Source organism: Podarcis cretensis (assembly GCF_951804945.1).
Source record: "Podarcis cretensis genome assembly, chromosome: 6".
Classification (NCBI taxonomy): Eukaryota; Metazoa; Chordata; class Lepidosauria; order Squamata; family Lacertidae; genus Podarcis; species Podarcis cretensis.
The window spans coordinates 1,968,902-1,994,679 of NC_137175.1; the positions used below are offsets into that span (position 1 = coordinate 1,968,902).

Sequence of the window (25,778 nt, forward strand, 5' to 3'; positions counted from 1 at the left end):
CGTGCGTGTGAGTGTAAGGGACGAGCGTCCTGGGCTCCGACCAGAGACCTGAAGGACTTTCAGCTGTACTGACCTTCCTCTTCCTCCTCCTCCTCTGTGAGATGGCCTTCTGCAATCCGCTTCTGCTTCACGTACTCGAGGAAGAACTCTTCCATGGCCTCTGCGGTGAGAAGTGTCGGGGAAGGGGTTTCCTCATTCTGCTCAGCTGCTCCCGAGAAACGGCCCCCTTCGTGCTCCAAATTCTTGTCTGTTTGGCGCTCCACCGCAAACCAGGAAGCTGCCAAGAGGAGGAAAGCGCGACTTCCTCAAGCCCAACACAGCAATCCTAAACTTGGCCGTTGCTGGAAACGGGTTCTGTTCTGGGCAGCTGGGGTATACATTTAAGTCCCAATTTGGGGAAAGAGGGCTAAGCCACACAGGAAAGACACAGCGCAGTGAATCTCCAGGCAAGGCTATGTCCGTAAAAACCGTGCAGAACTAATTTGTAAAACGCTTATTCTATATTTGTTGGCTGCGGCTAGATTGACTACTGCCCAATAATGGAGAAATATGTTTGATTTTTCCCTTCACATTTGGTTTCAGAAGGCCCTACACACCCCAACTGCAGAAGAGTGGAATCATTTGATGTGTGTTTTACGAGATACCTCCAAGCCAGCAGCCCTTGCACGATGGATGTTTCTGACATGCATTAAGGAACTGGCAAATTCCCACGGAACCAGATTTATTTGGTGCTGACTATATACCAAAATTCACTACCACAAGCCCTCTTTGATCCCGAGAGAACGATAATCCCATTTTCTGGTCTGATTTTAATCAACCTCTTCATGCTCCCATATTCTATAGAACTATGATAGCAAGCCGCCACCTGAATCGTCTCGCTTCATTGTGTAAGATATTTTGATTCCTTAATAAAGTTCTAAAATATAAAAAGAGATACTGTACAGTACATAGTAGCAGCTATAAATTCTCCTGGCTTTCCTCTGCAACTGGGACAATCAGGCTGCAAACCAAGGAAGTTTCAAGGAATTCAATTTGTTCCTTTCTAAACAGGTAGATCTTGACTCCGAATAACTGTGGGATGAATCCTGTGCTGATCCTATCCAGAGCAAACCCACTGAAATTTAAAAGGGCATGACAAAGGTGCCTCAATTGCAATAGGTCTACTCGCAAGTATGGTTTAGTTGGCTATAACACTCAGTGCTGAATATTACTCTCACATATGCATTCCTGAGTATGCATCCTCTGAAGGAAATCCCATGCATAGATTAACGGAGTTATTCACAAGTCATTTGGCATCCCCACACAGTGTAGATCAGTGGGGAGCACTACCCCATGGAGGACAGTTGGGTTACCTAGGAAGGCACTAAGAGGCAAGGGGGCAGGAAGGGGGTGCCAGAGGTTTAAAGGACTAACAGAATTTGAAAAGCTGGTATCATTGACTCAAGTTCATCTTCTTTGTTGAATTAAACTAAATAGTTTTAATTTGATTTTGAATAAACATGCAGTGAACGGTTACCATTTTGAATTTCATTGTGCCGTTTTCTTCCCTAGTGGGTTGGGCAAACTGCTACCCTGATTAGTGATTTTTACAGGGTTGGGGGCCCTGGGGATGAGAATGTGGAACCAAGAGGGCAATGGCCTGAAAAGGTTTGGGAACCAGTGGTGCAGATGTTACCAGCACGATCCAAGGCCCTGGTTCATTTCCTAAATCGGCTACAGAATTTCTGAAAGGGAGAAATGGGTGAATTAAGCAACACATTGCAACCAAGGCCAGGACCCCTGGGATAGCACAGACAAGACAGAGGCCCCCCATTTTTTGGAGGGGGGGGTGCTGTGAATTTTCTACCCTGAGTCAAGGTGGTGAAGTGGTTAGATTGCCAGACTAGGACCTGGTAGAGGAGGGTTCGAATTCCCCATGACCACGAAGCCTGACCTTGGCCCATTCGCCATCCCTCAGCTAAGCCCTACCTCACAGGGCTGTTGTTGTGAGAGGGAAAGTAAAGGTAAAGGGACCCCTGACCATAAGGTCCAGTCGGGGCCAACTCTGGGGTTGCGGCGCTCATCTCGCTTTACTGGCCGAGGAAGCCGGCGTACAGCTTCCGGGTCATGTGGCCAGCATGACTAAGCCGCTTCTGGAGAACCAGAGCAGCGCACGGAAACGCCGTTTACCTTCCCGCTAGAACGGTACCTATTTATCTACTTGCACTTTGACATGCTTTCGAACTGCTAGGTTGGCAGGAGCAGGGACCGAGCAATGGGAGCTCACCCCGTTGCGGGGAATCGAACCGCCGACCTTCTGATCGGCAAGCCCTAGGCTCTGCGGTTTAACCCACAGCGCCACCCGCGTCCCTGTGAGAGGGAAACAGAGCCACTTATGCCTTGAGCTCCTTGAAAGAAAAAGCAGGACAGAATCATGGCAGTGAATGGGTACCTAGCCTCAGCAGCAGAGTGTGCATGACCCCAAGGAACGAGGCCGCCCGGTCAGCGTGATGCAGGTCAAGCTTGGCCAGGATGTCCTGGATGACGTCGTCCACCAGGGGCAGCACATTGGCATCCGAGTGTCTCAGCATGGCTTCCAGGACCCGCGAGCAACGGGGCACGTGAGCCTGGTGGCGCAGGTGCAAGGAGATGCCGTTCACCAGGTAGTCGGCGTTCTGGTTGATAAGGTCCGGGATGGAGCCATAGCCACAGGCGCAGCAGATGTCCTCCATGGCCCCACTGGCTGCCTGGCAGATAAGGAGCGTGTCATCTCCTGCCCTCTCCAGGACGGGGTACAAGGCTGAGATCAGCAGGGGGCGGAAGTCCTGCTTGAGCGCAGAAGCAAAGCAGCCCACCCCTTCCAGCTGGATGCAAATCTGCCAGATGTTGCCGTTCATGGCGTGGACGGTGAGCTTGGCATCTGGGAGAGGAAGGGGCTGGCCAGGCGGAACAGCAAGGAGCCCAGAGCGCTTCGCCTCCGGTTCGCTGGCCAACTCCTCAGCCTCGATGCTGGTGACCAGATGCCAGTTGGCTTGGTCCATGTATTCCTCCAGCACAGAAGCCACGACGCCTCTGAGATCCTCAGCACCGGTCACCTCTTCCCGCTCGTGAAGGACATCCACCTCCAGCCCAGCTGCTCCAGCAATTAGTTCATTGAGGACCATCGCTGCCTGCTTCCGGTAGACAGCCGACTCTCCGTACAGCCCCAGGAAATGGTCCACCAGCAAATAGAGGTTCCCGTAGTATCCCAGGACCCGGCAGATCTGCTGGAGTAAGGAGAATATGTGCTCGTCGGCAAAGAACCGGAAGCACTTCCTCTGGGCGCTGCTGCTGCTGTGCTGCGAAGGTCCTGGCACGTTCTCAAGACGCCGCTCCTCCACAACCTTCACGTCCTTCACGTCCAGCTCCAGGACTTGCACAAGGGCCCTGGAGAGGCGGTGGAGGTGAGCAGCGGAGTTCAGAACCAGGTTGACCCGGGGGCCCAGCAGCTTCAAGTACCCGAGGAGCAAGTTCAAGGTGACCGTCTTGCCCTGGTCATCCTGGGAGCTCATCAGGCGGGGAAGGGCGGTGGCCAGGGAGTGGAGGTCCTCCGAAAGGATGTCGGCAAGAAGGCGGTTCTCCGCCACCCTTCCCTGCTCCGCAGCGCTCCGCAGGACCTCGCTGCTCCGAGTTCGGATCTCAGGCCTCTCGTCGTTGACAAGGCCAACCAAGGCCTTCAGGAGCTGACTGGCGGAGTCGACCAAAGACCGGCCGCAGGTCGCCATCAAGAGCTGGACCATTTCCACCAGCTCCATCCTCGCCTTCCAGTGAGGGTGAACGGACACAGACCCAACCACCTTCGCAATCAGGATGGAGAGCTTGGCTGCTGTGCTCTTTGCCCAGTCGGGGTCTCGGTGGACCACGAGCTCCGAGTGCCTGCCTTGCCCCTGCACAGATGCCTCCGTCTTTGGTGGGATCTGCGCCAGTTGCTCATCTGCCATGACCAAAGCTAACGTCCGGGAGAAGACTTTGACGGCCGAGACAACGATGCCATGGCCTTGCTTCACGTCCCCCGCAATGATCCGGGAGAGTGTGAGGGAGATCCCAGGCAAGAAGGAAGCAAAGAGATCCCCGCAACGCTTTGCCTCCTCGCCGTCCAGCGGCCGGTGGCCCCCCTCGCAGTCACACTGCAGAAGCAGCGCTTGCAGGCATCTCAAGGCCGTGATCTTCAGCTGCTTAGCTTTCTCCTGCTCCGCCAGGGAGAGCAGCAAGGAGACGGCAAAGCCCAGGTGCGGGAGGTTGGAGGGCTGGTACAGAGTCGCCAGGACGTCGCCGGAAGCCGAATGCAGCAGAGCCAGCAGTGCCTGCAAGACAGCCTCCTTCAACTCCTCCGACAGAGGGGCCAGCTGCTGAGGGCTGGAGGGGGAGGCCAGGCAGACGCAGAGCTCGGAGAAGAGCTCCAGGAGCAGCTCGGGCTTTTTCACACACGTGGCGGAGAGCACCGAGGCCACGCATTGGGCCACGGTCTGGACCACGCGCTCCCGCTTCGGCCCTGGGATCTTGAGGGTGAAGCGCAGGGGGAAGAGGACATATTCCTGGAGTTCCTGCAGGGCAGAGTCGCTGACCGTTCGCAGCTGGGATTGGAGCAGCTCCACGTTCTCCGCCGTCTGGGCTTTGGTCAGCTGCACGCAGGCCGGGCGCAAGGCCCCAAACGCCTCCTGCGGGGTGTCGAAAACAGCCATGGCCTGGCCCTGCCGCCCTCCACTCAGGCCTCTCCTCCGGTCGTCATCATCCTGAGTAGGGAAGGGGAAATAAGTTCTGTGAAAGCAGCTTTCAGGTTACAAGAGGAGCAGGAGGAGAAACACAACAAATAAATAAAAAAGGTAACAAGCCCAATGTGCCCCTTCACATAACTTTTGTCAGCCTTAAGTTCTCAAAAAACTAGAGGAAGGCTCTCTGAAAAACAGCAGGCAGTCTCAAGGTCCCTTAAAGAGTTTCACTGCATGGCTAGCTACCCCACTGTGTGCAGAGCAGGGCAGCTTCGGCCAATGCCTGGAGCTGAAGAGGGAAAGAGAAGCCCTCTGGCATTCAAAGGAAGGGGCCTGGGAATCCCGGAACTGTAGAACTGGAAAGGACCCCGAAAGGTGACCCAGCCCCGACCCTCTGCAGTCCAGGAATCGCAGCATTGTGGAGTTGGAAGGGGTTCCCCAAGGGTCATCCAGCCTGATCCCCTGCAATAACTTGCAAGGGGTCAAGCCCTCTGGTCTAGCCTGGCAGTTTCCCTGGCCTAGACCGGCAGTCTCTTTGGGGTCGGACTTTGCAGGAGGGGGCCTGGCCTGGCCTTTATGCCCGGAGGGCACGTGCTCTACCCACTGAGCCACACTGCCTCACCTGGGGCTGGAGTCCAGCGAGTGGGCGGGGTCAGGCCACCGGCAAGGCCCTGGAAGTGGACCCGGGTCGCAGGTCACTGGTCGCCTATTCCCCCCCCCCCCCCTTCTCCCTTCCTCAGGCGCTGCTCGGGAGAAAGCGAGAGTTCGCCACATGCCGGAAGTCACAATTCTGACGGAGCGAAATATCTCCCGAGAGGACGGAGCGACAAAAGTCCCACCGGAGCAGCACCGCCCATGCGCGGCGGCGGCGGCGGCGGCCGGGTCCCTCTGCGCACGCGTGGCTGGGAGTCCGCGCGTGCGCTTTAGGGCGGCGCCGGCTGGACGTGGCGCCGCTTGTCCGGCCGAAGCAGCAGCAGCAGCAGCGGCCGGCGTTCTCTCGCGCCTCCTGGGTGGTTTGTCCCCCTCGGCGCCCCGTAGCATGCCGCCCTCTGACCCTCGCGCGGCGCCGGGGTGAAAGGGCGCGCGGCCATTTTGTGTGGGCGGTTGGTCGTCTGTGAGGCCGGGCGGGCGGGCGGCGGGGCCGGGCCGCTCCAGCGAGGCCGCGCCAGGCCGGGCCGGGCGGAGCTCCTCTCCTCCTGCTCCTCCTCCTCCGCCGCCGCCGCCGGGCGCGCCATGTCCTCGTTCTCGGAGTCGGCGCTGGAGCGGAAGCTGTCGGAGCTGAGCAACTCCCAGCAGAGCGTCCAGACGCTGAGCCTGTGGCTCATCCACCACCGGAAGCACGCCGGGCCCATCGTCACCGTCTGGCACCGAGAGCTCCGTAAGGGTGAGGAGGAGGAGGAGGAGGGAGGCGGCAGGGCCGGGCCGGGGGAGGCGGGCAAGAGAGGAGGCCGGGGGGGGGGGTCGCTCGGTTCTCCCTCCCCCGGGTCCCTCCTCTAGTGCAGTGGGGGGGGGGGTCCAGCCTGGCCCAACAGTCGCGTAAAAGGGAAGGCCACGCCCCCTCCTGGGAGAGAGAGAGAGAAAACAGAGGGGGGGCCAGCATGGCTGAGCCCTTGTGTAACCAGAGAAGGGGGTGGGTGGGTGGGTGTGTTGCCAGCAAGGGCACCAATTATTGATCACATTACATAAATTCCTATATACATAAATTCCTGCAGCAACACAGAGCACAAACACCATTCCAATTGCAACTTTGCCCCCCTCAAATATGTTATGGGACCTCAGCTCCTAGGAGTTGGTTCTTGTGGCCGCCAGCATGGCTGAACAGTCATGTAATCAGAGCAGCGTGCCCCCCTCATGGGAAAGAGCGCGCAAGTTGCCACTAGGGGTACCAATAATTGATCACATAACACTGTTAACGGAGAAATCTGAGGGCTCCCTTGGACAAAAAAAACAAGGACACCAGCCAGGAATCCCAGAGCAAAACAGCAGCCAGGAGGCTTGGTCTTTATTGAAGACTCTCGCAACAGGACTCCCACCTGCCACAAGGTGGAACAAGATGGAAGCCCAGAACAAAAGAGCCCCCAAACTTTTATTAGCTGCTAATCCCCATGTTACACACACACACCCCCGCCAAACAACATCACTAATACATCACGAAAGGGTGGCAGTAATCTGAGCATCCTGGACCCTGCCCCATGGTTCCCCTTGCCCTCCACCAAACACCCATCAAGTTTAAGAAAAAAATATATTTACATTTCCCTGTTTCCCAGCCAAGTTCATCACACCTTTTTATCTTCATCTGGGTTTGTTATTTCTGGAATGGCTACCTGTATGGCATTCAGGTATCAGGATGCCAGGGATTATCACTCAGGCAGAGGGGCTGCTGAGTAGCTGAGCTCACATGTCTATATGAATTTCTGAAGTTTTCCTAGTGAGCCAGTACATAGATACATTTATCAGTGAATTCTTACACTTGGTATTGTGCAGCAGAAGCCCTTTGAATAGATAGGAAGAAACTGTTGAAGTGTTTTGTGGGGACAAATCACAAAAGCGATTGTGCTGATTTTGGTAGTGGGCTGCATGTGCATGATATCTGCTGGAGGGGCACCCCCCCCCCCGTACATAAATTCCTGGAACAACACAGCACAAACACCATTCGGATTGCAATGCCTACCAACTTTGCCCCCCTCAAATATGTTATGGGACCTCAGCTCCTAGGAGTTGGTTCTTGTGGCCACCAGCATGGCTGAACAGTCATGTAATCAGAGCAGCATGCCTCCTCATGGGAAAGAGCGCACAAGTGGGGTGGGTGGGTGTGCAAGCATGGCATACCCCCTCTTTAGAAAGCATGTGTGAGATGCCAGCATGGTTGAACAGTCGTGTGATAAGAGTGCCAAGTCCTCCGAAAGACTGAATTAGTTTAGGGAATGCCAGCATGGCTGAACAGTCGCCTAACCAGAGCACTATGTGCTGTCCTGGAAGGGTGTGTTGTAGGAGAGCCTTCAGAGCAGGGCTGGGTTGTTGGGAGACCTATGGAGGCTCTCCAGATCCTGTTGTTCCCAACATCTTTGTGCAACAGCTGTGTGAGTTGTGAGCTGGAAGTGTGGAGGTTTTTCTCCTACTTGCAGGGCTGGTATCAGAAGGTAGCTCTGGGAACCATTACTCCATGCTGTTAATATGTGCTGTATGTGGAGCTGCTCTTGAAGACACTTGGGGAGCTGTAACACGTTCAGAATGCAGCTGCTGGGATTTTAACTGGGAGCAGTCCACTGGGATCATATCTTGCCAGTTGTGAAAGGGCTTCACTTGATTCCAATACAAAGTGTGGGTTTTAATTCTGAAAGCCCTACATGGCTTTTGACCCAGGTGCCCAGGTACTTACTAATACATAGAAATATTAAAAATCAATTACAATAAACACACCTGTACAATTAAAAGACAGGTCCTTCTGCCACATCAAAAGAGGCCATGAATACTTTAAAAACCTTAATCTGACCCTCCAGATGATCAACCTGCCTGGATGTTAATATCTTCTACTGAGGCCTTTTTTCCAGGTTCCTGTGTCATTGAGATAAGGTGGGTGGGTGGTAACAGAAGCTGGGTGTCTTCTGTGAACCACCCTGAGACCCCTGGGTATAGGGTGGTAAATAAATTCAATAAATAATAAAAATTCTGTTTGCTTCTGCAGGGCAGCATTTAGGAGCTGGGGATCCCTGCAGAACTTGGGCTGTTGGCTTGTTATCACTTAACATCCCAACTTGTAATTTGTAATGCAACTTAATCTGCAGGCTCTTACCCCACCCCTCTCAGTGGCGGCTTGAGCTGAAGATTAGCTTGGAGAACCTGAGCATAAGAGCTGATGATGTGGTCTTCACAGCTTTGATCAGGGAAGGTTCAGACTTTCTGCCTGTGGAACTCCCACTGGGACTGGTCCTTGTATGATTCTTCTGTTCCTCAAGCTGCAGTTTTGACAAAATGTCTACTAATTTATCACCTGCTGAGTTGTGCAGCTTCTCCGTATCTGCCCAACACAGGGCCTTGACAAAGGATGTGTTTGAGGAATTAAGAACTTACATTGTGGCTGTTTTTCTAATGGCAGGTGCTGAGCTCAGCTTTACCCCTTCGTAAGAAAGCTATTCTTCCAGCCTTGATAGTATAATGAATTGATTGTGTGTCTTGGTGGAGAGGCATGTGTCAAAAGGCACTCTTTGCTTAGTGCTGGGTAAACCTGGTATGGGAAAGGGAGGGTTTAAAAATTGCAGGCCTGTTAGGGTCAAAGTCAACAGGTGCAAGCTACACATTGGCTCAGAACATCTTCAGAAAACTAAATTGTGCAGTTCTTGAATTGCTCTGAATAGCCTGGGTTGTCTGTTCTCTGGTGCACAGTATAGTCTATTGTTCAGTATTCAGCTTCAAGGGCAAAGTGTTTGTTCTTGATCCTGTCCTGCTAGTTCTAAAAATATACGATTTGCAAATAACATTTGAGCTGACTGTTAGCAAGTAGTGATCCCTCAGTTGGTAAAGTAAGAGAAAGATACCTGGTTTCACTCCTAAATGGGGTCTCAGTAGCTGGTGCCCTTCCAGGAGTGTGGCACTCACTTTGTCTGCCCCCATCTCCCCCTGCCCCTCCAGCACCCGGCGGTACCAGGTCACATCACCTTAGGGTGATGCCTTGCTTCTACAGTTAGAAAGCTCTGTTAGGAGTCTTAGGTGTACTTTTATTTTTGGGGAGTTTAAAATGTGCTGGTTGATGCCAGGCACTTACCGCTATAGTCACTCTGAACTTAATGAACTATTCAGAACGCTAATGAAATTGTCATGCTTTGAATTGGGGAGGGCAGAAGACTTGCAATAAAGACTGTGCTACTGCTGCTCTGACATGCTGTGGCATGCATTTTTTGAGTCAATTTGATGCTCTGTGGCATGCATTTTTGATAGTCAATTTGTTAACTGCCCTTCCTTGGTTAGGATGCCAAGCAGTTTCTGTATTTTGACTCAAATGAGCCAGTTTGCATTGAGTGGAACCTGTTGAACACATGGTGCAAAGAAGCCGTGTGTGTGGCTCACTGCAATGAAGTTAAACTTTTATCTTCAGAACAGATAAAAAGGAAATACAGGGAACAACAGATTTGCGGTGGGGGGGGGGTTACGTTCCTGACCCCTGCAAGCATCTGTGGGGTGTGAATAAGCCCCTCCCGCCACTGCCCCTCATCTGTGTTCTCTTAATTTGGTACGAGGCTACCAGGCTGTTGTTTTTCAAAAGCTTAGCTTTGATACTGTGGCCTGTCAGGTTTGAGCAATATAGGGCATGCTTGGATGAAAGATATCGTAGAATCGCACAGCCTGTCAGCATCAACATTGTTTTCTGGGGCTGCCTCTTTCCCCAAGCCTTCACCGTGATTACCGATGAGTTCATTCTTGTCAGTGCCACTTGCTTGCTTGTTTTTAAGGATTTCTACAAATAAGTCATATTTATTGGCTTTGATATTGAAATAATTACCACTGAAACAGCTCAGTGCAGCCAAGCAGTTCACACAACTCTTCTTGGAATATTGTAATTAGAATGAGCACCAGCTGCAAGTGCTGTTGGTGCAAAGAAATGCTTTTTTGGTAGCTGTTTTCTTTTTTCTTCCCTTCAGCTCTCCAGGCTTCCTTTCTCTTCAAGTCTGGGAACCTAAATCTTTTCCAAGGGCAGCAGAATTCTATGAAATTTGTTAATTTAGACACCACACCATGCCATAGGGGTTGGCATGGTTTCTCAATAGAGAGTGACTCCTTTTGTATTTGGGCAGGGATGAGCAGGGCATCTGGGAAGGGCAAGTCCATGCCTGGGCCTAGTTTACCTGGTGCTTTCCTACCCAGACCCTGAGCTCTAAATCGGATGCCTTTCTTTGAATGCTCCCAGCAAGTGAGGCTCAGCAGGGGATTATGAGTCGCTGAAAGAGCCTCTTCAGCAGTGGCCTGCCTCTCTGTTGTGGAATGCCTTTTCCTGAAAAGTCCACAGTGCTTGGTCTAGTTCAGTTTTTGTGGCTTGGGCCGGTTCATGGTCCTGCAGACGCCGTGGTGGGCCAGAGTGCGCATGCACGCATGTGCAAACGCTATTTCCAGCACGGAGGAGGCATGTGCAACTTCCCATAGGCTGGCAGGAGCTTCCTGCAGCCAATGGGAAGCCAGCCAACGTTGCAGAAGGCGGTCCCTGCTCTGCTCCGTGCCAGTTTAGCACGGCGCACGGGAGTCGACCGAGCGGGCGGTGGGGGTCCATGAACCAGTTAAGCAACCCCCATGGGCCCTTTGTGGCCCATGGGCCTTAGGTTGCTGACCCATGGTCTAGTTCCTTTTTGCAAAGGACATTAAGATTTTCTTAAGCTTTTAATGTTTTTAAATTTGCTTGTTTCCTTTGATTTGTTTTTGGTTGTGCCTTATTATTTAATGCTGCATTTAAAATAATTTAAACAATAAATGTAAACAATAAAAATACAAGATAAAATGCAATAAAACAAGATTTGTTTCATTTTGTAAGCCACCCATCTGACTTGAAATAGGCTAATTGAGAGCTGTTTTGTCTTGAAAGCATGGCGTTACTGTGGCTAACCACATCTTCAAGAACAAAGCAAGCCAGCTTGGGAGGTCACCTTGCATGAAATGAAATATATACTAGCCTGTGGAAGCTGACGCCACAATAAACCATCTGTTGGGTCTTTCAGTTGCCACAAGATGTCTTTCCTTGTTGTGCTTCTGCAGCTCTGCTCTGGTTGAGTGTAGATCCGCTGCTGGCTTTAAAGAAGGGGGCATGAAATGAGAATTTGGCTTCTGTTTGTGATGTCGACCTCGAGGGTGGCTGTGAGACTGAATGAAAAGGATGGGTGACTTGAGAGCTAAACATGCTATACATATATATTTTTTTCCTCTTCTATTTTCCTAGCAAAGTCAAGTAGGAAACTGACTTTCCTATACTTGGCCAATGACGTCATCCAGAACAGTAAAAGGAAGGGGCCTGAGTTTACAAGGGAATTTGAATCGGTTCTGGTGGATGCTTTTTCACACGTTGCCAGGTATGTATAGCAACCTCTTCTAATGCCTCTGGCAACCTCTAGGCTGGATTACTGCAATGTGCTACATATGGGCCTCTCTCTGAAGTTCAGAAACTTCGTTTAATGCAGAATGCAGCAGCCAGGCTGTTAACGAAAACAGATCTTCAAGGGAGGTCCTTTCTTCGGTCCCACCACCCTCATAGGCACACCCTGGGGGGATATGGAAAAGGGCCTTCTCGGTAGCTGCTCCTAGACTCTGGAACTCCCCCCCCCCCCCCGGGAGAAGGTAGACTGTCTCCCTCCATGTTGTCCTTCAGCAGGTGAAGACCTGCATTAGGATAGGGGGGAAGGGTTTGCTCTCTGCAGCTGAAACATGACCAGTCGGCCTGCAGGCTCTACACCTGCTGTACTACAAGGGGCTTCCTTAAGGCACGTTTGCTTTGCTCCCTTTGGGATTGAGCTGGACACACTGTATTTGATCATTCTGCGCTGCAGAAGTGTTCTTTTCAGATTTCAGCAAATCTAACTTTCCTTTGATCTGTTATTTGAAGAGTTATAACTGTGGCAAACACATTACCACTTGGAGTATTCCCTGCAGAAATTTCAGCTTGTTTCCTTCAGACCCCCAGTTGGCAGCCTTGTGCAATTGCTAGTTATTCCACGTGCCTTTGCTCTGTCTGAACACCATTTTAAGTGAGGTCAGCTTCTCAAATGCTATGGATTTATCAGATTTTTTTCACCAGATTGCCTTTCTGCTTGGCTCGCTCCATCTGTCATTGAGTGACTGTTCTCTCACTGTGGGGCAAGCTACAAATGAGCAGCTACGTGTCATTTCTTGGCACACTGTATGTTATCAGCTACTTAAAGGCTGTGGTGCTATTTAGAGAAGACCTTAGTCTGCAAACTGATTATATCTAGAACACACAGATGAATAAGTGAGCAAGTGTGTTCTGGATAACTCTATACTTAACTGGATGTGTTGCTGATGACTAAGTATTCCTTTTACTTTGAAATTGCATATTTCAAATTTGTGTGCCTATTGATATAAGTGGCTGGCATGCTGGTGAACACCTTACTTGGGAAGCCTGATGGGTTTAGCTCAGTTTCATCCCTGTTTTGTCTCTGATTGTTTCTCTCCTTAAACATTTTATGTGGGAGGGAAGGAATGGAGTGGACACCCTCTACCACTTTCCCCCCTAGTGTGTGTGTTCTCCCCTTTCTGACGTTCTGAATTTTTGACCCTCCAGAGAGGCAGATGAGGGCTGCAAAAAGCCCTTGGAACGATTGCTGAACATCTGGCAAGAGAGGAGTGTGTATGGCAGCGAGTTCATACAGCAGTTGAAACTGTCTTTGGAAGACTCCAATAGCCCCCAACCCAAAGGTAAAAAAAAAAGTATTTGCTTTTTCGAAACACCCTTGACTCTGATCGAGCCACTATGAAAAGGTAGCTTGCTAAGGAGCAAAGAACGGTGTGTTTATGGCCATGGTGGGGAACCTGGGGGCCTTTAAGATGTTGTTGGACAAGAACCCTCATCATCCCAGGTCATTTGGTCATGCTGACTGGGGCAGATCGGAGTTGAAAAACACCTGGAGGGCCACAGGATCCCCAGCTGTGGTTCATGGCCGTTTGAATTCAAGGGACTTGCGCTCAAGCGCTCCTGCTTGGTTGGAACTGAACTGGTGACAATCTCCACATCTGCACTGTGTAGACACTTATTGTATCCTGTCCCTCCAGCTTCTCTGTAAGTTATGTTTGTGGAGCAGGGTCCATCATCCCAGAGGTGTTTCTAGGCCCTGGCAGGCAACAGCCAGAGTGAGACATAGGAAGTTGCCTTGTACCAGATCATATTACAGTGCTACCTTGGTTCTTGAACTTAATCCGTTCCAGAAGTCTGTTCCAAAACCAAAAACATCCCAAAACCAAGGTGCGCTTTCCCATAGAAAGTAATGCAAAACAGATTAATCCGTTCCAGGCTGTTGAAAAACTACCCCTAAAATGCTTCTCCCCACCTTCCCAATCAGTGCGATCTTTTGATCTCTTTCTTTCTTGATCTCTCTCTCGCCAAAGCGGCTGGGCTGCTGAACGCTGCTGGGATGCTTCTCCTCACCGGCCCAGTCAGCGCGATCTCTTTAAAAACAGAAGTGCAACACTAAAAACAGAAGCTCAGGACACGTTTGACTTCCCCCAAAAAATCGAGAACCAGAACACTCACTTCCGGGTTTGCAATGTTCAGGTTCTAAGTTCATGAACTAGGCTGTTCGAGAACCAAGGTGCCACTGTAGTTGTGCGTCTACCCCTGCATTTTCTCCTATCGGCATCTCTTCAGGCCCTCAAACAGAGGTCTTTTCCATCAGCTGCCATCTGCTCCTTTTAACTCGGATAAGGAGGTTGCTGGACTACAACTCCCATCAACATCCCAGACCTGCTCTCTGAGGTGGAAGGGAGATGAACTCTAACAGTTATCTGGAGGGCCAAATATTCTCCACTCCTTTTCTAACTGGAGGCAGTGGGAATTGAACAGCCAATCTTCTACATGCAGAGCTTATGCTTTGCTGCTGAGTTCTGGCTGCTCCCAAAATCACAAGGTTGCTAAAGACCATTCTACCCTCTGAAGCTCGTCTTGTTATGGGAATGAAGGGACTGTAGTTGTTCTTAACATGTCTGCTATCGCAGTAGCCATGGTGGCAGTCACCACGTTCTAAATAACTCTGTCTGTTAATGATTATTTGGCAGTGCCGCAGGTCTCCATGGTTCCTTGTAGTGACTTCCCCCAATTGGGTTACAGAGAAAGCTGGGTTAAGCCCAAAGTCTAGGCAGATGTCTATAAACTGAGAGTAGCTTTTGAGCCAATTGTGACTAGTTTGGCCACTGGGCACTTTCCCCCATCGTTCATTCATTCTTCACTAAATTGGCCCCATTCAACTGTCATCCTGGGACTGGAGCAGGAGGTTATGTTGTCGCATTTGATTTACAATCTGACATGTTTACTCCTGTGATAGGAACGAAAGTGTCAGCATGCAGTTGCCCAAAGCATTTCCCGCCCCTGCCCCATGAAGTCGCATATGAGGCAGCTTCATCTGCTCTCAGATGGTTTACCCTTTCCTTATGAGCTTTACTGCTCTGTTTTTCAACGTAATGGCACTTGAAAGGGGTGCTTGGGACAGAGTGCTCTCAGCACAGCTGGCTTTCCTCGAGTTCTTGGTCGGAAGATCTGGCTTGGCAAAGAAGAGGAGCCCACCAGCTTCAGGAGGGTTTAATTTGCACCCTGGAAGCCAGCCAGAAACACCTGACCCCTTTGTCGACGGCGGCAGCAAATGCTTTCTGACCAGCTTGTGCTTCGTCTTTCTCCTGGTGCTGCCAGATGCTGCTCCCCTTCCAGGCGTGATTGCTGAGGACATGCCAAACATCCCTTGCCCTCCAGCTCATCACCATCTGTGCCTAGGTTCCCGCCTGCAATAACATGCCGATAGTTCTGTATGCAAGGAGGAGGAGGGCTGGTATTGGGCAAACCTGGGGTTCTGTCCAAAAAAAGGAAAGGGAAGGAAAAAAGAACCAGGGGACACCCAGCCTCCCAAAATGTTTTCTGAAAAGCCTCTGTATGCTGTCCTCCTCTACAATACAATACAATACAATACAATACAATACAATACAATACAATACAATACAGTACAATAATCTTTATTCTCAGGCGGCTAATCCTAGTCTTTATAACCCTGTACCTTCTTCCAGAAGGCAGAAACTGAAAGAGATCATTTCCAGGGTGCACACTATTCTGTGCTATCTCTGCAGCTTTCTTATGGCACCTGGAAGTGTAGATTTGATCCAAGGTGGGAAGAGTGCACCCAGTTATTGTCTCCGCAGTCTTTACAACCCTGGACAGCATTGTTTTTTCCCTGATCGTGCAGCTCCCAAACCACACACACAGACCATAAGTTAATACACTCTCAACAGTACAATCATAAAATGCCATCAACAGGTCCTTTGAGAGATTGTTTTTCCGGAGGATTCTCAGATTCTCTACCTTAGATGGGAGGGTTTTCTGGCATCCCGGAGCTCTTTCCTTGTCTGGTCTGCAGAGGAAGAAGACACAGGAATCCAACAGCGCCACCTTGAGATGGCCCAGCAATTCAGCCTGAGAAGGATCGGCTACGGGGAAGCCTTTTGTCTTTCTGCCTTGGTGCCTGCCTCCCCAGGTTACTGCAGGTTCTTTCTATATCTGCAGTGTTCCATTTATCTTTGGCAATTTGTGGGATGGGTTTTCCTTTAAAAAAAAAAAAGTAAAATTCACAATAAGATGATGCATACAAAATATGGAAAATTCTGGAGTGTGGCCTAATGATATGTCAGTCTTCAGTTGTTCACACCTTCCTGATTCTTCCAGAACCTTTAAACCAGTGGCAAAGAATGCCACCCATCACCAATTGTGCAAGCTCCCAAAAGCTGCCCCAAGCAGTGCAGAATTGAAATGAGGGGAAATGGAGGCCTCTGTGGTTTCCCTTTTATCTTTCTCACAACCCTGAAGGTAGGAGGCTTGTTCCTCAACCTGATCTATGGGACACTGTGACAGGTGAAGTTGGCTTCTGTTTTAAGATTTTAGAGCTAACTTTTTCTTTTCTTTTTAAAACATGAACCTGATCAGACTTTGACTTTCAAAGCAGTTTAGGTTTTATCACACATTTTGTTGTTTAGTCATTTAGTCGTGTCCGACTCTTCGTGACCCCCTGGACCAGAGCACACCAGGCACTTCTGTCCTCCGCTGCCTCCCGCAGTTTGATCAAACTCATGCTGGTAGCTTCAAGAACACCATCCAACTATCTCATCCTCTGTCGTCCCCTTCTCCTTGTGCCCTCCATCTTTCCCCACATCAAGGTCTTTCCCAGGGAGTCTTCTCTTCTCATGAGGTGCCAAAGTATTGGAGCCTCAGCTTCAGGATCTGTCCTTCCAGTGAGCACTCAGTGCTGATTTCCTTAAGAATGGACACGTTTGATCTTCTTGCAGTCCATGGGACTCTCAAGAGTCTCCTCCAGCGATCTTAATTCTGGCTTGGGATTCATCCAGCCCAGCCTTTCGCATGATGAATTCTGCATATAAGTTAAATAAGCAGGGAGACAATATACAGCCTTGTCGTACTCCTTTCCCAATTTTGAACCAATCAGTTGTTCCATATCCAGTTCTAACTGTAGCTTCTTGTCCCACATAGAGATTTCTCAGGAGACAGATGAGGTGATCAGGCACTCCCATTTCTTTAAGAACTTGCCATAGTTTGCTGTGGTTGACACAGTCAAAGGCTTTTGCATAGTCAATGAAGCAGAAGTAGATGTCTTTCTGGAACTCTCTAGCTTTCTCCATAATCCAGCGCATGTTTGCAATTTGGTCTCTGGTTCCTCTGCCTCTTCAAAATCCAGCTTGCACTTCTGGGAGTTCTCGGTCCACATACTGCTTGAGCCTTCCTTGTAGAATTTTAAGCATAACCTTGCTAGCATGTGAAATGAGTGCAATTGTGCGGTAGTTGGAGCATTCTTTGGCACTGCCCTTCTTTGGGATTGGGATGTAGACTGATCTTCTCCAATCCTCTGGCCACTGCTGAGTTTTCCAAACTTGCTGGCATATTGAGTGTAGCACCTTAACAGCATCATCTTTTAAAATTTTAAATAGTTCAGCTGGAATACCATCACTTCCACTGGCCTTGTTATTTGCAGTGCTTTCTAAGGCCCATTTGACTTCACTCTCCAGGATGTCTGGCTCAAGGTCAGCAACCACACTACCTGGGGTGTACGAGACATCCATATCTTTCTGGTATAATTCCTCTGTGTATTCTTGCCACGTCTTCTTGATGTCTTCTGCTTCTGTTAGGTCCTTACCACTTTTGTCCTTTATTATGGTAATCTTTGTACGAAATGTTCCTTTCATATTTCCGATTTTCTTGAACAGATCTCTGGTTCTTCCCATTCTGTTGTTTTCCTCTATTTCTTTGCATTGCTCGTTTGAGAAGGCCTTCTTGTCTCTCCTTGCTATTCTTTGGAAATCTGCATTCAATTTCCTGTATCTTTCACTATCTCCCTCGCATTTTGCTTGCCTTCTCTCCCCCGCTATTTGTAAGGCCTCGTTGGACAGTCACTTTGCTTTCTTGCATTTCTTTTTCATTGGGATGGTTTTAGTTCCTGCCTCCTGTATAATGTTGCGAGCCTCCACCCATAGTTCTTAAGGCACTCTGTCCACCAAATCTAAATCCTTAAACCTGTTCCTCACTTCCACTGTGTATTCATAAGGGATTTGGTTTAGATTGTATCTTACCGGCCCAGTGGTTTTTCCTACTTTCTTCAGTTTAAGCTTGAATTTTGCTATAAGAAGCTGATGATCTGAGCCACAGTCAGCTCCAGGTCTTGTTTTTGCTGACTTTATAGAGCTTCTCCATCTTTGGCTGCAGAGAATATAATCAATCTGATTTCGATGTTGCCCATCTGGTGATGTCCATGTGTAGAGACGTCTCTTGTGTTGTTGGAAAAGCGTGTTTGTGATGACCAGCTTGTTCTCTTGACAGAACTCTATTAGCCTTTGCCCTGCTTCATTTTGATCTCCAAGGCCAAACTTGCCAGTTGTTCCTTTTATCTCTTGATTCCCTACTTTAGCATTCCAATCCCCTATAATGAGAAGAACATCCTTCTTTGGTGTCACTTCTATAAGGTCTTGTAAGTCTTCATAGAATTGGACAATTTCAGTTTCTTCAGCATCAGTAGTTGGTGCATAAACTTGGATTACTGTGATGTTAAAAGGTCTGCCTTGGATTCGTATCGAGACCATTCTATCATTTTTGAGATTGCATCCCAGTACAGCTTTTGCCACTCTTTTGTTGACTATGAGGGCCACTCCATTTCTTTTACGGGTTTCTTGCCCACAGTAGTAGATATGATGGTCATCCGAACTGAATTCGCCCATTCCCATCCATTTTAGTTCACAGATGCCCAGGATGTCAATATTTGTTCTTGCCATCTCATTTTTGACCACCTCCAACTTACCCATGTTCATGGTTCTTACATTCCAGGTTCCTATGCAATATTTTTCTTTACAGCATTGGACTTTCCTTTCGCTTCCAGGCATATCCGCAACTGAGCGTCCTTTCGGCTTTGGCCCAGCTGCTTCATCAGCTCTGGATCTACTTGTACTTGTCCTCCGCTCTTCCCCAGTAGCATGTTGGACACCTTCCGACCTGAGGGGCTCATCTTCCAGCGTCATAACTTTTATATGCCTGTTGTCTTTGTCCATGGAGTTTTCTTGGCAGGGATACTGGAGTGGCTTGCCGGTTCCTCCTCCAGGTGGATCACGTTTGGTCAAAACTCTCCACTATGACCTGTTCATCTTGGGTGCCCTGCTCGGCATAGTTCATAGCTTCTCTGAGTTATTCAAGCCCCTTCGCCACGGCAAGGCAGTGATCCATGAAGGGGTTATCACACATATACACACGCTTTTCAAAGGGTACCACTGGAACAATGTCTCCTTACAGGATGTGACTGTCTCTCTGTGTCTTTTCTCAGTTACAGAGGAGAAAAAGTCATTGAAGCGGACATTTCAGCAGATACAAGAAGAAGAAGATGACGATTATCCCGGGAGCTACTCCCCGCAGGACCCCAACGCTGGGCCTCTATTGGTATGTCTGGAAGGCCAAGGATTGAGAGAGAAAAAGGTCCTGGATTCTAAAGAGAGAGCCACATGGTGGCGCCATTAGCAAATGCAATAGGAGGACCAGTGTAGTTCTGTTTATTTGCTCAGAAACACGCCCTCACGACTCAAGGAAGAACATGGAACATAGTAAAACGGAACATAAAACAAATATTATTCCATAAAATTGCTGCAGTCAAAGCAAAATAAAACAAATTGCCCAAAGCAAGACAGTATATTATACCCAGCATGGTGTGATCTAATTTATATATGGTGGTAGATGATTCCAGGAAGTTCATTAAACTCAGATTTCCTGCTCTGCTGTCTGTTCTGTGGACCAGAAATGGGGGTTCAAATATTCTGTGATTGTAGTTTGGTTTTGAGGGTGGCTTGTTGGCCAAGGGGCGGGGAGTGAGAGCTTACGAAAAGCAGGACTTGTGTCGGAATAAGAAGTTAGAAGCAGGGTGGTGGTGGCTACATGCACTGGGAAAGTGATCATGGCAGTCTCTTTATGTCTCTATTGCGCAGACTGAGGACTTGATCAAAGCTCTGCAAGATCTAGAAAACGCAGCATCGGGAGATGCCACAGTGCGGCAGAAAATTGCTTCTCTTCCCCAGGAGGTTCAGGACGTCTCACTCTTGGAGAAGATTACAGGTGAGGCTCTCAAGTGCCAACACTTGGATGCAAAAGGCAGGACACGACTCTGTCCCTGCACCTGGAAACCGTCCAATGAGACTAGCTTGTTTTGATTTTTAAGGGTTTCCTTCACCCTCAGATGCCAAAAGACGAATATGAGCCAGCCTTTCCCCTTTTTGTTCTGTTCCAATGTAGCTTGGACTCTGTTGGGCCACATGCCTGCTGCTGTTTGTGTGGCAAGAGCATTTGACATGTTCCTCACTGAAGGGGATCATTGCCTTGTAAGGGGAGCCCTGCAGACTGTGCGCAAAGGCCGCAGCTTTAACTGACTATGCGAGAGGCCCAGGACACATTTGTTCATTTCTGTTCCTCTCTGGCCCTGAACTACCACCTTCGATGACCTCCTCCATCACTGCTTACAGTGTCTCACAGTGAAGGAAAGGATGCCACTTTTGCAGCCACACTCCCAAGGCAACTGTGGTAGCACAGCTCTCTTCACAGTAGGGCCCAGGGGGAGCTGAATCGGGCATTTAGCAGTAGAGTTTGCTGTCAGAAGAGAGCCAACACAGTTTCAGTTCAGCACTGCTTTTGCAGAGGGTGGCACTGCAGCTATCAGTTCAACAGGTGTTCTTCCCCAAGTCCTCTAAAGCGGCCTGCTCAGACCTTAGCAGCTTGCTAACCTTGGGCGCAGACAGAGCAGCTCTGGGACCACCCCTCCCTGCAGATGTGCTGGCCTGCTTCCTGGATCACCTGCAGCCAGCCAGCCCTAACCCTGACCTCTTGGCCTTCCAGAAAAAGAAAGGACACTTTGGGCTAGCTGCACTTGTCTTCGTCTGCCAGTGCTTAAAGAAGTGTGTTGCTTGCTGGTCCTTGTGAAATCCACGCTTGATTGGAATTCACCCCAGATGAGCTGCTTTCTGTCACCCACACAAAGGCTTTTGCACACAGTCACTGTCGATTATTTGCCACCTTTGTGCCTAGACAAAGAGGCTGCCGAGCGTCTTTCGAAGACTGTGGACGAGGCATGTTTGCTACTAGCGGAGTACAATGGGCGACTGGCAGCAGAGCTGGAAGACCGGCGCCAGCTGGCACGCATGTTGATTGAGTACACCCAGAACCAGAAGGACGTGCTGACGGAGAAGGAGAAAAAGCTAGAAGTGAGTAGCGTTCCTTCGATAGATGCCGAGCAGTGTCCTTTCTTAGACGTGTCAGTTCCTCAGGTCAGCCCTGGCTTCTGGGGTTGCTTTAATCCACAGGCCCAATAACGGCCGTGTGGTTTGCACAGTCACAGCTGAAGCAGTCACACCTGTGTCTCCTTCGCCCCATGGGCATGAGGCTGGAGCCTGGCCTCTCCAGGTGTGTGCACCGAGGGCAGGAGAATGTGACGGTAAAGCGTCCGGTAGCTGCTTGCGATGTGACTCTAGGAATGTTCAGACACTGGCCTGAGCACAAGAATGGTCTCAAAGTGTGGGCAAGGGCATGTGCCTTCCCATGTGGTGTGGGGAAGATCGGGATAGGTCTTCCAACCTGCATTTGCTTGAACATACGTAGAACCCCCACCAGCAGCCCTGAATATCATTGCATGATATTTGTGTTTGTGTGGGTGGTAGTTGCAGGTAGACCTTCCCTGTGCAATATGGCCGGAAAGTAGGACTGCTGGGAGAGTGCAAGACGACAACACATGAGACTGTTTTAGGTGGCACTTGCAGGCCCCACCCATACTTGGACCAACACACTGAGAGCCAGTGTGGTGTAGCAGTTAAGAGCGGTGGACTCGTAACCTGGTGAACCAGGTTCGATTCCCCGCTCCTCCACATGCAGCTGCTGGGTGACCTTGCGCTAGTCACACTTCTTTGAAGTCTCTCAGCCCCACTCACCTCACAGAGTGTTTCTTGTGGGGGAGGAAGGGAAAGGAGAATATTAGCCGCTTTGAGACTCCTTTGGGTAGTGATAAAGCGGGATATCAAATCCAAACTCTTCTTCTTCATCTTCTTCGCCTTCTTTTGTTTATTTCCTTTATACATAAAAGTGTCTTTGTATGTCCGACATAATAAAAATAACAGGAACGCTATAGTCAAATATAAAAGCAGTGATAAAAGAATACCTAGTGCTTATCCAGAAATACATATATATTTAAGGAATACTTCCTTCCTACCTCGCCTGAAATCAGGCCACAGATATGACTAGTTGCCCTCCCAGTTAAGACCCAAAGGCCTGCTGGGTAAATGAAAATGGTTTTTGCCTTGAAATAGACAATGATGGCACCAGGTGAGACTCCTTGGGGAAGGGCATTCCACAGACGGGGCCACCACCGAAAAGGTCCATCTTTGTGGCTACCCTCTGTCACCTCCCCCCTTGGGTCAGGCGCATGGAGAAGGAAGGCCTCAGATGATGAATGCAGTGCCTGGGTTGGTTCATGTCGGGAGAGGCAGTCCTTGAGATACTGGCCTCCTGAGTCGTATATGGCTTATCAGCACTTTGAATTGACCCCAGAAACGAAATCATAGCTGATAAATACAGATGTGTGAAGCTGTATGCTCAGACCATCATGCCCTAGTAAGCAACCCACTCCAGCTGCAAATTTGAAACAGTCTTGAACTACATGACTCCTGGGGTCCCTTCCACCTCTATGATTCTCTGATTCAAAGGCAGTCCCATATATAGTTTATTTCAGCAATGTAACGTTCGAGGTCACATGAGCGTGTGCACCAGAAGTTAGGCTTTCCCTCCCCAGATAGGGCTGTTGATGGAAGGCATTCTGTGCTCCTCTGGGGGAGAGAAAGATAGCATCCTTGTGTGTAAAGCTTGAGCATAGGAAGTGTGTGTGTTTGGATTGATGTTTGTATAAAATAGAAGGCATCATGTTTTAATAAAGTAAAGGGACCCCTGACCATTAGGTCCAGTCGTGGCCGACTCTGGGGTTGCGGCGCTCATCTCGTTTTATTGGCCAAGGGAGCCGGCATACAGCTTCCGGGTCATGTGGCCAGCATGACTAAGCCGCTTCTGGCGAACCAGAGCAGCGCATGGAAACGCCGTTTACCTTCCCGCCAGAGCGGTACCTATTTATCTACTTGCACTTTGATGTGCTTTTGAACTGCTAGGTTGGCAGGAGCAGGGACCGAGCAACGGGAGCTCACCCCGTCGCGGGGATTCGAACCACCAACCTTCTGATCGGCAAGCCCTAGGCTCTGTGGTTTAACCCACAGCACCACCCATGTCCCTCCATGTTTTAATAGTTAATGTTAAAAACATGATACAGTGGTACCTCAGGTTACAGACACTGCAGGTTACAGACTCCGCTAACCCAGAAATAGTTCCTCGGGTTAAGAACTTTGCTTCAGGATGAGAATAGAAGTCACGCGGCGGCAGCAGGAGGCCCCATTAGCTAAAGTGGTACCTCAGGTTAAGGACAGTTTCAGGTTAAGAACGGACCTCCAGAACGAATTTAGTTCTTAACACAAGGTACCACTGTACTTCATTTGGAAGAAGGAACTCCTGAAACTTGATCTTCCTCGAAGGAAATTTGGGTTCTTGGTTGCTCTGGCGTTAAGTCCAGGCCAGCTCCCCAGTATTATCAGAGTCCTCTTACTTGCACTTTGCCGGTAACTTTCCCCTTCTTGGTTCACTTGATCTGCTGTGCTCAGCTTTTCCAACCTCGCCGCCTGCTGCCATCTTGCGAGTTCAGCTGAAGCCCTTTTGAATTGCTGTTTGTTTGTTTTTTAGTTTTTTTATTCAAAGTTATAACAAAACATATTTTCCAAAAACATATCCTTATTCCCCCCCCCCATTTTTCCTCCCCCCACCCCCACAAAACCCACCCCCCCACCCCACCCCCCGACTTCCCTCAGTTCCAGTCTTTGGTTTCTCCAATAATGCTATTTTCTGCATGTTACAGAGTTTTATAGATCCTCCAACTGTTTAGCTAATTATTATCAGTAAAAAATTGTGGATGTTTATTCAAAACCTGCCAAGGAGTCCAGTTCACTTTGTTGTGTCTTCAAATACTTTGTGAAAGGTTCCCATTCATCCTTAAAGTCACAGTTATCCTTGTCCCGTAGCTTGTATATCAGTTTTGCCAGTTCTGCATAGTCCATCAATTTTTCTTGCTATGATTCTTTAGTTGGGGTTTCTTCAGTCTTCCATCCTTGTGCTACCAGAACTCTCACAGCCGTTGTCGCATACATGAAGATGTTTTTCAACTTTTTTGGCAGCTCTTTCCCTACAATCCCCAACAAAAATGCCTCGGTTTTTTTTAACAAATGTTAAATGGAACATTTTCTTCAGTTCATTGTATATCATTTCCCAAAATTTTTTAATTACTTTATAATCCCACCACATATGATAAAATGTTCCCTCCTTTTCCTTGCACTTCCAACATATATTTGAACTAGTTTTGTACATTTTCCCTAACTGCACTGGTGTTGTGTACCATCTGTACATCATCTTCATGTAGTTCTCCTTCAATAGTGAACAATCTGTAAATTTTAAGTCAGTTTTCCATAATTTAACCCAATCCTCCATCATAATGTTGTGACCTACATCTTGTGCCCATTTAATCATAACTGATTTTACCTCTTCATCTTTCGTCTCCCATTCTAATAGTATGCTATATGCGGCCTTCAGTAGTTTCACTTTCCCTTCAATCACTTCCGTTTGAAACCTAGATCTAGTATAACTAAATCCTTTCTTACGGTCTTCTTTATATGTTTCATGTAATTGTCGATAATGCAACCAACTCTGAAAGTGGTCTTTGATCTCATCATCTCTTAATTTCCATTTCCCATCATGTTCCTTTAATAAATCAGCATATGTGAGCCATTTTCCTTTCTTTCCAAGTGGTTTGAGCAGTGATGCTTCATGTGGTGAAAGCCACCACGGAGTCTTTTGTTCCAATAAGTCTTTATATCTCTCCCATACTCTCAATAATGATTTCCTGATTATATGGTTGTAAAAGCTTCTATGAACCTTTCCTTTCCCGTACCCTAAGTATGCATGCCAACCAAATCTGTTGTCATGCCCTTCTAGTTCTAGTGCCTCTTGCTTGTCCAATCTCATCCAGTCCCTGATCCATACCAAACAAGCAGATTCGTAATACAATTTAAGGTCTGGGAGGGCAAACCCGCCTCCATCTTTTACATCTGTAAGTATTTTATGTTTTATCCTTGGCCTTTTGCCGCCCCCCCCCCCCCCGATAAATCTTAAAATCTCTTTCTGCCATTGTTTAAAGCATTCATCTTTCAGGATGACTGGTATTGATTGAAAAAGAAATAGCATTTTAGGCAACACATTCATTTTAATCGCTGATATTTTCCCTAACATTGAGAGATTCATTCTGCTCCATATTTCTAAATTTCTTTTTACCTCAAGCCAATTTTTTCATAGTTATTTTTAAATAGGTTTATATTTCTTGATGTTAACCAAATCCCTAAATATTTAACCTTTTTATGGACTTCAATCTCAATATTTTGTTCTAATTCGGTTCTTTCTTCTTCCTTCAGTATTATCAGAGTCCCCCCACTTGCACTTTGCCGGTAACTTTCCTCTTCTTGGTTCACTGGATCTGCTGTGCTCAGCTTTTCCAACCTCGCCGCCTGCTGCCATCTTGCGAGTTCAGCTGAAGCCCTTTTGAATTGCTGTTGTCCTGACATGCAACCACGCATGTGGGCAGATGATAAAAGCGGTTTCGTAAAAGCCGCTTGACTTGGGAGCACAGGAAACAGCTGACAAAT

At 48.8% G+C, this 25,778-nt stretch overlaps 2 protein-coding genes across 3 annotated transcripts in view; one reads left to right on the plus strand and one right to left on the minus strand.

The window, feature by feature from the left end:
• The window catches only part of TTI1 (TELO2 interacting protein 1), a 28,747-nt gene extending 23,251 nt beyond the window's left edge, over positions 1-5,496 (minus strand). Inside the window, exons 1-3 of the mRNA XM_079978983.1 lie at positions 5,350-5,496; positions 2,432-4,751; positions 74-277 (exon numbers count right to left, since the gene is read on the minus strand). Coding sequence (XP_079835109.1) covers positions 74-277; positions 2,432-4,700 — 2,473 coding nt within the window. The 5' untranslated portion in view covers positions 4,701-4,751; positions 5,350-5,496. The remainder of the gene's footprint in view (positions 1-73; positions 278-2,431; positions 4,752-5,349) is intronic.
• Positions 5,497-5,858: 362 nt separating this feature from the next.
• Positions 5,859-25,778, plus strand: part of RPRD1B (regulation of nuclear pre-mRNA domain containing 1B) — a 31,338-nt gene continuing 11,418 nt past the window's right edge. The window contains exons 1-6 of one of the 2 annotated variants that reach the window (XM_079979825.1): positions 5,859-6,105; positions 11,647-11,776; positions 13,003-13,136; positions 19,289-19,401; positions 19,941-20,067; positions 21,031-21,206. In XM_079979825.1, coding sequence (XP_079835951.1) covers positions 5,961-6,105; positions 11,647-11,776; positions 13,003-13,136; positions 19,289-19,401; positions 19,941-20,067; positions 21,031-21,206 — 825 coding nt within the window. In that variant the 5' untranslated portion in view covers positions 5,859-5,960. Of the gene's footprint in view, positions 6,112-11,646; positions 11,777-13,002; positions 13,137-19,288; positions 19,402-19,940; positions 20,068-21,030; positions 21,207-25,778 lie in introns of both variants that reach the window. The other variant, XM_079979824.1, reaches the window with a different exon arrangement.